This window comes from Pempheris klunzingeri, chromosome 4, assembly GCF_042242105.1.
Source record: "Pempheris klunzingeri isolate RE-2024b chromosome 4, fPemKlu1.hap1, whole genome shotgun sequence".
Taxonomy (NCBI): domain Eukaryota; kingdom Metazoa; phylum Chordata; class Actinopteri; order Acropomatiformes; family Pempheridae; genus Pempheris; species Pempheris klunzingeri.
Window position 1 is genome coordinate 4639661 of NC_092015.1, and position 11193 is coordinate 4650853.

The window sequence follows — 11193 nt, forward strand, 5'->3', positions numbered from 1 at the left end:
AAGTGTCGCGAATCATTAGAGCTTTGCCGTTTCACATTCTGCTCTCTCTCTCTCTCTCTATCTCTATCATGCTCGCTCTCGCTCCACACTATTCCTTGCGATGCACCTTCCTCGCCCATATTTTCTCTCTGTGTTCTTATTATTTCATTGCAGTCCTCTTTTCTTTCCCCTGTTCCATTACCTCTACCACTCTGCTCTGGGCCTTCCCCCTCCACTCCTCTCCTATTTTAGATGGCTGCACCTGTCACTATCACATTCCCTCCTTCTGCTGACCAGCAGATACTTAGAGGTCTCACTTGGAGATACTTAAAAGTCTTAAAGACTCTCTTGCTCACAGGGAGGGCATTAAGGCACAGGAAAACTAGCTGATAACATCTTCTTCTGATGAGCAAAAAGTAGAATAAAAAAAAAAGCAGATTACATTTGAGTTTCTAAAGCAGGAAAATTAAGGGACTAATTAAAGGCTGCTGGGTTATGCATAAACACTTTTGATAAAGTTGTTAAGATTGTTGAGAAAATGTGGGTTGATGAGAAAATATTTACTAAATAGCATGAATGCATTTCCATATTTTATCACTCACAACTAAGCTAATGAGTCCTTCAACATTGATAATTCTCATATCAGATTCTAAGATTTCATTGACGTACAGTGTTTTGGTGGCCAACACACACTGGGGTGACTCTCCTTTGGCTCAGTTAAACTGCTACAAACTACCAGACATCGAACCATAAACAGCCTGTGCCCTTTGAAAGATGATAAGTCTGGCAGACAGCAGCAATTCCAATGAAAACACTGTTATAAATAAATTATTTTAGCTGGCCTGAATCCAAAATCCATTCTTCTAAAAAAAAAAAAAAAGTCTATTTGCCTCAAGAGTGAGCAAAGTGCTTTCCTTTTCAGCCTGGTTAAAATAGATGCATAATTCAAAAATTGAGTACGGGAGAGATTTAAGGTGCAGAGAGAAATTTATTGTGCAAGACAAGCAACATCCCATAGGTTAAATGAAAATACAGCCTGCCTTGAAGTTCACAAAACACACAAAGTTAGTCTTCGTAGTTTCATCTGTGCCTTGGCGTGACGGCACGGTGGATCCAAAATAGTCTAATATTTACCTCATCGTCTCCAACATTTTCCTCTCTGACAAAACTCGGGCTGCACACGCAATATGGACTTGTTTTGGCAACTTGGAGCGAAGCATTGTCAGTGAGAAACGATGCAGTAAACATTGGGCATCTGGCACACTGTAGTAGCATGTTTCTAGAAATCACATTACATCACTGCCAGTGAATAGAAACCTGTTCCACCGATTCCTATTCAAAAATCTGTAGCAAAAATGTGTATACATGACATTAAAACAGGACCTGGTAGTTTGGGCTGAGGCTGGAATGCGTTTGGCAACTTCAATGTGAGTTTGACTGAATTATTTTTAATGGCTAATCATTGAGCATCTGCACACACCGACACACACACACAGCAGTTTGCATAACAGTTAACACTTAGTGATGGATCCTACAGAATCAAAGAATCTCTCTCTGTTTCTGTCTCGTGCCTCGGAGACCAGACCACCTGTTTATTGTGTAAACTGCTGTGACCCAAGCAGGAAGACTAACAGGTGGTGCTATACGTGTGTGTGTGTGTGAGATTGGGTGTGGACGTGTTCATCTCCTTGGCTCAGCACTTTTAAAGCCCTGCTTTGCTCGCACTCTCCCCGCCTCTCTCCTCCTCATCCCTCATCTGCCGCCGTCCCAAAATCTGCTGCTACTGTAGCTCACTGATGTAACACTGTGTGTGTGAGTGTGTAAAATATAGAGAAACAAAGAGAGAGAGAGGACAAAGACAGTGGAGATGAAAAATGGGGAGAGATAGTGTGTCTCTGTAAAAAATAAACAGCAGGGCAAACAAATAAAATATATATCAGTGTTTTGGGTTTCCTCTGCGAGTGTCATCTCAACTGCAGAAAATTGAAATCAGCGTCCCCGCCTGAGCTCACAGAAAAAAAGAAGCAATCCCGAAGCAATCTACAGAAATGACGTGTGAAAGAATGAAGAAAGAAAAGGAGGCAGAGAGAGAGACAGTGATGAAAAGTGGGGAAACGTTTTTCCAGACTTGCGTTTCCCTCGGTGATGGAGAGGACAGCGTCTGTACAAACTGCATTATGTTGTCCCAGTTTTTCATTTTGTCGCCTCTTGATGTAGGCGGGTCAAGGTTAGCGTCTCATCAAATCCAAATCCAGTGCTGAGTTTGCTCATTGAATCAGAATTGCTTCATACACCCAATCACATCTATTTAAGTTTAACTTAACCTTAAGGAATGAAATGACGACAGATAGGTGACACATGCTTTCATTTAAAACATGACCAGCAACATATATTGCACATTGCTCTTTACTAATCAAACCAAGGAATGCAAGATAAAGATTTCAGTACCAACTTGGAGCTGAGGGTAAAACTGACCCCAGAAAGATCTGCCTAAAACACCAATGGTGGAGAATCCGATAGCCGAGTGGCTAAATCACACAATAATATACAACCACAACCTCCCTCTCTTCCTCCCTGCATTTGCTGTCTGTCGAGTAAAAGTAAAATGGTAACTAAACTAAAAAAATTAAAAAAACAGGCACGATATAATCAATCAATCAATCAATCTTTATTTATAGAGCACCAATTCTTAACAGTATTATCTCAAGGCGCTTTCCATAAAGAGCAGGTCAAGACTAACCTCCTTAATTAAGAGAGAGATCCAACGATTCAGGAATTCAAAATGAAGGATTCAAGAATCCCCACATGAGCATCATCAGATATCATATTAGGCAACAGTGGCAGGAAGAACTGCCCTTTAACGAGAAGAAACCTGGAACAGAACCAGGCTGTAAAACCTCTAAAATCTTCAAACCCTTCATAGGCCGCCTCATTCATTTGTACATGTGTTTCTAGATCTACTTTAAAACTGGGCAACATTTTGTTGAAAAATTGAAAGTCGTCTCTACGTGGTCACTTTTTAACCTGCAAATCTCCAAATTAGTGTCTCCAGTGAACATAACTGGTCTGACAAACGTTGTTATGGCGTCTGCAGGCCTGCATTTGTCACAAATGCCACAATTGACTGCCTCACACACACACACACACACACACACAGAGAGCTCCCAGAGGATGCTGGCAAGTAGGACACTGACTCCTCTGGTTTCTCCCTTCAGAGTGTGTGCACTTATAGTTGCACACTATAAAAAGAAACTGCTGCTACAGACTGGGGCTTGAATGCCCCTTCAAACTAACTCGCCTGTGTGATTCACACCGCAGTCGTGGCATCGTGAAACAGTGACACAGCTTTTACCATCACCGGCGGAGAAACGGCACCATTGTATGGACTCCTGGTTACGTGATGTGCACTCTTGTAGAGCAATTAGATGTTTCAGGAGTCTGCGGCTGTTGTTTTTCAGAAGAGAAAAGGAACGTCAGCTGGCTATTGCAAGCTAAGCCGATCTCTTGACAGCAAACGTGGGAGCTGGAGTGCTTGCAGGGGTTTTTTTGTAGGTTGAATACCAGATACCTGTAGTTCAACAGACAGCATCCACTTTGAGTGGAGAGAGAATTTAAGTAACCTGCTACTGCACAGCAGGTCGCACGGCTAAGCCTCATCGGCGAGTGTAGACTGCACAACTATTGGAGCCACAGTGCGCTCACTCAGCACTGAGTGAGTCACAGGCCTGGGCCATATTAGAATAACACAATAAAACCCAGAATAGAATGGAGCAGCACTGCTGAGTAATCTGTGTGTGGCCTTTTGTGATGTGAAAACGATCGCTAGAGATGTGTTGAAGAGGACCAAAATGCATAACATTCTCTTGTGTTCCCCATCTGTCACACTGAGAAGGATGCAGCATTTAAAGTCTCTAATCTCCTTTTCCTTTCTTGTCTTACTATTAAAGTAAATCCCCACAGGACAAAAAAAAGAAAAGAAAAAAAAAAAACAGTAACACTGCATCACTTTACTCCCAAGCTCACACCCCCACAGCTTTTCTTCTTCTTTGATGGATTCCAGAAAAGGTAAAAAAAACAAGTAGAGTAACAGAGAACAGGATCAAAATGAAGGGACCGACAGGATTACGCTGCTTCCATGTTTATAGCTCCTTCCTCAAATAGACAACAACAGTTCTTTTAAACTGCAGGAACACCTCATGCTCAGGTACTTTAACAGCCACCTGAATAACATAATGTAGAGTTTGTGCGTTTGTTCCATCATTACAATCCAGATCCTCATGACGGACGTTTGACTTTTGTGATGCTTTTAAAACTGTGGGAAACTTCAATTTACGTTAAACCTTTTTCAATTATGATACAAAAGAGCGCATAATAAAGACTAAATTACATTACTACAGAACCAACAGTGATATAAGTCTTTATTCGTCTAAAACAACCTAAAAAACACTATAGACTGCATTTTTCTGATGAGCTATTCTAGTTCTTAGTGCATTTCTGTAAAGGTGATTTATCTTGTCTGCAGTTTCCAACTCACGAGCCAAAGCTCCACTCATCTTATATCACATAAAGGCCATTGTTCAGTTTTCAAAAGCTCAGTTTTCCCAAAGCGCCACTTTAGTAAGCACCTAAAGCAGATAAAGTCAGCTCTACGCTACATGCAAGCAAGTGTAGAGTTGTAAAAGCATCTTCAGTGTCATTCTTCCTCATTGCCAAGGGATTTTACAAGTAAAGACCCACAGACTAGCCAAAGTTATCAATGCATTTAAGTAAAATGTGCCAAAATGTGTCCAGCTTTGAGCTCACAATGGCTCTACTCTGAGAAAACTAACACAATTTCAGGCTTTGACATAAATTATCTTTGTGGGATTCAAAACACATTTTCTCAGGATGTTGGACATCATATGGAGTCAATTTAGAGCTATTATGTTCAATAACATGTAATGGTCATCCATCAATGGGGTGATGAAATGATACTTGTCTTAAGAGGCTCACAAATTGTTGTAAAAGAATTAAATGACCTCTACTGGAAAGTTTTTGAAGGGCTGAGTTAAAAACCCTGTTGAAAAGTGAGGCTTGGCACGCAGGCTGCGAACATCGATGGCAGGTTATGTAACTATAAAAAAAACTGATGTCAGTGTGCTGCCCCAGCTGGTCCAGGTGAGCCAAGAGCTCTTCTGTGCTCCCACCCCACTTTCATCACACCTCCCACCTCCAATATAACCCAGGGAAAAACCCAGCAGAGAGAAACAGCTGACTCACATGATGCCTCCCATCACTGCCTGCTAATTAAAAGACTGATAACACAGACCATTTGGTGGATGCTTCAATCCAAAGATCCTCACAGCTCCACAAGCATGCGCATTTTTAGCCCTGCATCCCCGGTGGAGGAGTGAACCCCTGACCCCAACAGTGTCGGTGTCACAGATAAACCCATTGAAGCACACAAGACATTAATAATTCACATAGAGCTGCATTGTTTTTTCCTTTTGAAGTGTTGGTGTCTAATAGTTTCATCCTCACTGAGCCTCTTGAACCAAAGGACAAACGCACAGAAGGCATTCAAAGTGTTTAACCTCTGCGTCTCAATTCATTTGTCAGTTTCAGAGGAGAGGGGAGGGGGGGACTGTTTATAGTTTTGTAATAAAAGCAGCAGCTGTGTTGCTCTGTTGTGCCGTCTTGTGGATTTTGTGAGCTGACTCCACAAGTTTAACAGGAATGTCCATCATTATAATCTGCTCGTGGTCTTTTTCTGTGTGTGTCTCTGCCTGGGCTCCTTTGTCTTTGAACTATTATTTCAAATCTGTGCCAGCAGAGCTCCACTTTTAACAGGAACACATTTCACTGAGGAGACTTTGTTGATGCTCCTGTCAAAGACAAACTAAGTGCGAATGAGACTGAGGGTGTTTCAGCATCTCACATATAATTAATATAAGGAAACAGAGCCTGATAATAATTTGACTTTAATCAGAACTGTGTACATTTTTCTGATTAAAGTGATGATTCCATTAAAAACCAACAGAATTAGTTATTATTTAGAGTTTTGTCTGACACAGTTCAATGCATTGAACATCAATTCACAATTCAGGAGAAAAATCCTACCAATGTGATGATAATATTGATTTCATATTGATATCTGAACATTGCTCTTTTGATATTGACACTGTCCAGCTCTAGATGGAAACATTGACTTTTGCAGTAACCTTCGATCTCACAGGTGTTTAATTGTGTGAGTTTTTCAACATTTTTTCAATCTAATTACCGTTTTTGGTCCAAAAAGTGGCAGGTTTTGGATGCATGAATGAAAAATAATAAATTCAGACCAATTTAACATCATATTCATCTCTGCTTATCTCTCTCTCTCTCTCTTAAACTCTAAAACCCAATGCACCATCTCAGCTGCTTTAGGTCATTCTCAGGGTTATCCCCCACAGAGTTTGAGGCGGTGAAGTGTGTTTCGTTATACTGTGACTGAGTGTTAGAAGACGTGCAGCCTTTGGCCAGCTGTCCCCTGCAGGCTCTGGGTAGCTTGTTGCTCTACCTCCTCACCCCACACTGACAGGCTCTACTTTCCTTAGATATAAATAGATAACGATGCTAACAGATGCACCAGCCCCTGTCTATCTATCCGTGCTCACACACACACACACACATATGCACGCATACACTGTTACACACTTATTCCTAAACCCAGAACCTTCTGGAGGTAATATAAAAGAGATTAGGCGACACAATGAGCCGTGCATTCTGAAAAGATCAAAATATGACCACCTAATGTAGGTTAGCAACCCCAGATTTCTGCGCTCACAAGAGATTAAAGAAATCAATTACCAAGTTTAAAGAGAGCAACTAATAAGCGGGTCATGGCACATTCAGGGCACCGCAAAAATAGTCCACTATATGTAGAAGCGGGCCTTGGCTCTGAGAACTGCAACTATAGATTTGACTAGAATATCCAGTGCCAGAAAAGCAAATGTCATACAAGTGAGGAAACTGTGACATCAGTGGACACTGAAGGAGCAATGAAGTTGATGAAAGACCACGAGTCCATTTTTAAGTGAGGAGTTGAATCACATAAAGCATTAACTAATTGATTCTCTTCAGTGAAACAAAAATAATTATATTTCCTTTATCACTGCTCTCATAACTCCTCGTCTCTCTCTCCTCCTCCTCCTCCTCCTCCTCCTCCTCCAGCCCCAAACCTCCCAAACTCCTCTCCAGCAGCCAGAACAGGTTAGCCTTCCCGAAAAGGAAAGTAAGCAGGACTCACCGTTCGCAGGAACTGAATCTCCTCCTCTCCCTCTCCCCCTTCTGCCATCCTTCGCCGAGGGTTATTCGCAGCTCCTCGGGAGAAAAGAGAAAATCCTTCTGTTTTCTCTCTTCAGGTTTTGGATTTTTTTTTTATCTCCTTTGCTACGTCCCTCCCTCTCTCTCCCCCACGTTGCACCTCTCTTCCTTCCTTTCTTGTTGCTGTACCCCCCCCTCTCTCTCTCTCTCTCTCTCTCTCTCCCTCTCCCTCTCTCACACACTCTCAGTGTCTCTCGCTCTCAGTGCTAGTGTGTGTGGGTGTGCTGGAGGACAGCATGAGTCCTGTGGCTCTCACGGCGCTGCGAGAGAGAGTGACGGCAGTCCCCAACTCCTCTCCCCTCTCGCCTTACATCCCCCAACCGCTGATGAGGGAGGGAGTGAGGGATGGTGGGGGAGGGAGGGGTATAGGTACCTTGTTACACATTTGCACAACTCCCATCCCACCATGCCGCCATGTTTGTAGAAGTGGGCCACTCCTTCACACAGGCTGTCCCCCTCCAACACACACACACACCTAGCTCCCCTCCTTCCACATGTCTGAGGCTATAAAAGGAAAGGGGGGTGAGGACTAGCCTTTGGGGAGTGTGCAGTAAGAACAGATGCACACACACACCTTAACTTCTCAAAGTGAATAAGTCGCTGTACAAAAACCCCGTCAGGACTGGGTGTGCATGCATCAGGGACAATTCAGACTTGTGTATCAGCTGACAGTCAGCTGACGAGGGTGTATCACTTTAATGTTGTGATGTGTCCTCTTCAAGAATATCACGGCCTCTGCAGGAGTAGTGCAGGACAGATTTAGCCCAAATACATCACGGGGGATTAGTATGTAGGCAATCTGTGAGTCTAAATACTACGTTTATGATTCTTAGTATTTTTAGTGATCAACACGTACATGATTTGAAATTTCTAAGTGTGAGTATTCCTGAAAACTTGGCTTCAAATTGGTAAATATTTGTGACATTAAATTGAATAACCAAAGCCAAAAACACAACAGGATGTCGGCTAATCTGCTTCAGCTAATCAGGACTGTGTGGGAATGGTTTGGTCAGATTTGACTGATACTGACTATCATCAGATTCAGACTCTTAGGCTGTGAACTGCAGGTTGGTCAGTGCATGGAAACACTTCACATCACATCACATCACATCACTTCACATCACCAGCCCCAACTTTTTCACTCAGTTTAAAGCAGTGAGACAAAACACAAACACAGGAAGCTCTTTGTCTGTCACTTAACAATGTGCTGATCAAGAATTAATCTTCAGATCGCTTATGTGGTCTGAACAACGGTTTAAAAAGGAATCATTTTAATTTTTTACTTTATATTGGACCTAACAGATTTCTTTGGATTGGTCTTGTCTCTTATGTTGATGTCTTTGGCCTGTCTGATACAATACAATACAATAAACTTCCCTGTTTAAATAAAAGGTTAAATTGTGCTATTTATTCATTTCCTGTTGATTATAAGAAAATGAATAATTATTTCAGCTTCATTCACAATTAGCCTTCCATTCATCATGTTTCATAGCTCAACTCAACAAACAGGTAAATGTAAATGTGTGTATGTCACTAATGTTCATGTTCTTCAGGTGTCTGAACCTCAGAGTGCAGCGTGGTGGATGTTACTGGTGCTTTCTTACAGTTCGATCAATAGCAGGATGAGACGCTTTGCACAGACATTATGTCAGGCTTTTAATTAGCTCTGTGCACTCACATTATATTTCACGGTTTATGCTTCAGTGTTAAAGCAGCAAAGGTCTTAGCCGCACTAACGACAGTAAGAAATTACTTCAATTATCTTTTTAAATCATGGGCACTAAACTGTAGCAGTATCGCAGTCAACAGCTGCAAGACGTTACTGCATCGCCTCTGTAGCTTAAAGAAATCATCCCACTGATCTTTTTTATTTCATTTCTTTATGTAAAAATGTCAGCAGACTGATCCTTGCATCCTTTTTATTTTATTTTTCAGGGAGGTGAGGTGGTATAAACAATGACTAATCACCAGAAAATATATCTAACTTAATAATGTATTAGTTGGGTAAAACATTAGCTAGTTTCAGCCTCTCATGTGTGAGAATATGCTGCTCTCCTCTCAGTCATATATCATATCTTTGGGCACTGGACTGTTGGTCAGATATAACAAACACAAGAATCTATTATATATCATATTTTTTTTAATGTTAATGTCAAATGATTAATGGAAATAATAATTATCATCTTGCAGCTTTGGTTAAAAACATCCATTTCAATTTGATTGAATACCAAAAGGTTCCTGAATAAAATGGATAAACTCCACCTTGACACAAAATGGCCAGTAGATAATGAATAAACAGTGGAGCAGAAGATAATGTTTGCAGACTACTAACTCGGCTAATGGCAGACCAGACATGCGACCTTCCCACCACATCAACAGCTCTGTCTGCACAGTGAGTGTCAGTGGCACAGCCCTCCTGCTCCTATCAGGCAGCAGGGATGCACCACACCTCACCACACACAAAATCACATCACACACACTCAGTCAGAAACGCTGACCAGCCTTCAGGGCACTGCACACACACACACACACACACACACACACACACACACACACACACACACACACACACACACACACACACACACACACACACACACACACACCCTTACCTCCTCAGGCTCCATCTGGCATCCCTCTGCATGCTCTCCTCCTCGCCCATCTCCCTCTGCAACAGCAGCCGGCAGCGTTTTAAGGATGTTTTGGGACGCTGCTCGCCGGGATACAACTCTGCTCACCGGGTTAAACAGAGAGGAGGAAGAGGAGGAGAAGGAGGAGGAGCAGGAGGGAGGGAGGGAGGAAGGGAGGAGGAGGAAGGTGATACACCACCGGAGCAGAGCTAACATGAATTCTGGGAGTCTGAGTCCTGGTTTAGAGGAGACCTGCTGTTGCCTGTGTGTGTGTGTGTGTGTGTGTGTGTGTGTGTGTGTGTGTGTGTGTGTGTGTGTGTGTTTTTGCCAACTCATGAGTCTCCGTCTGTCTGTGTGCAGTTGCGCCGCCACGCCTGAAGGTGGCGACATTGTACCGAGAGTCACATTCAACTCTCTGTGTAAAAGTCTTTATTTCTGACTGCAAAATGAGCAAAAAAACTCCAGTTTAAGTGACAGAAACACCCCAACGTGAGCAAAAGTGAGTTTTGACTGTTTTTTTATTGTGTTGGTGCCTTAAAATCTAATAAAAACAAAGCATTAACTTAAATTATAGTTTTAAAAAACGGCATAACGTGATACTGACCTTGTTAGCGTTACATCACTTAGCTAACAACGAAAAAAGTTAATATTTATCATATAACAGAAAAATTTAATAACTTTTAAAGTACATAAAGTATGCTAATTAAACTATTAACCTTAAATAATTTAGTTATTTTAATTTTAGTTATCAATTTCCGCCAATAGTTACCTTCAATTTAAAAGACTTCCGTTTTGCAAGAAATAACAAAATAAAAGCCTGTAAACAAAACGCACTTCATTCACAAACTTAACACGTTACTCTCAAAACAAGCCACATATGGGGGTGTTTAACACTCACAGTGGCAGTACATAGACTCAAATGTGATTATGTATATCCAGGAGCTTTTCTATTTGTTTTAGTCTGTGTCATATTGCAGCTCTTCCTGTTTTTAAGAACTATTGCTTAAAATTAAGCAAAGTAAGATTACTACATTGTCAGGAAAGAGCATTAAATACTTTTTTTTTTTTTTACTCTTCTGTGAGTTTCCATGTACTCTGTTTAAGTCCTTCAATGATCTCCTTTCTAATGTAAATCCAAATGCTTTTTTAGGCGTTTTGGACTTGGCGTGCAGGGACTGCAGGATTTCTGCTCTGTGCAAATTTCCCTGCTTTTGAATGCCATATCACCCACACTCTCTGC

General features: G+C 41.6%; 1 protein-coding gene across 7 annotated transcripts in view; it reads right to left on the reverse strand.

Annotated features, from left to right (window-relative positions):
* The window catches only part of ryr1b (ryanodine receptor 1b (skeletal)), a 70049-nt gene extending 62646 nt beyond the window's left edge, over window positions 1–7403 (reverse strand). For all 7 annotated transcript variants that reach the window (XM_070828717.1, XM_070828715.1, XM_070828712.1 and 4 more), the window contains exon 1: window positions 7247–7403. In XM_070828717.1, coding sequence (XP_070684818.1) covers window positions 7247–7294 — 48 coding nt within the window. In that variant the 5' untranslated portion in view covers window positions 7295–7403. The remainder of the gene's footprint in view (window positions 1–7246) is intronic.
* Window positions 7404–11193: the final 3790 nt, after the last annotated feature.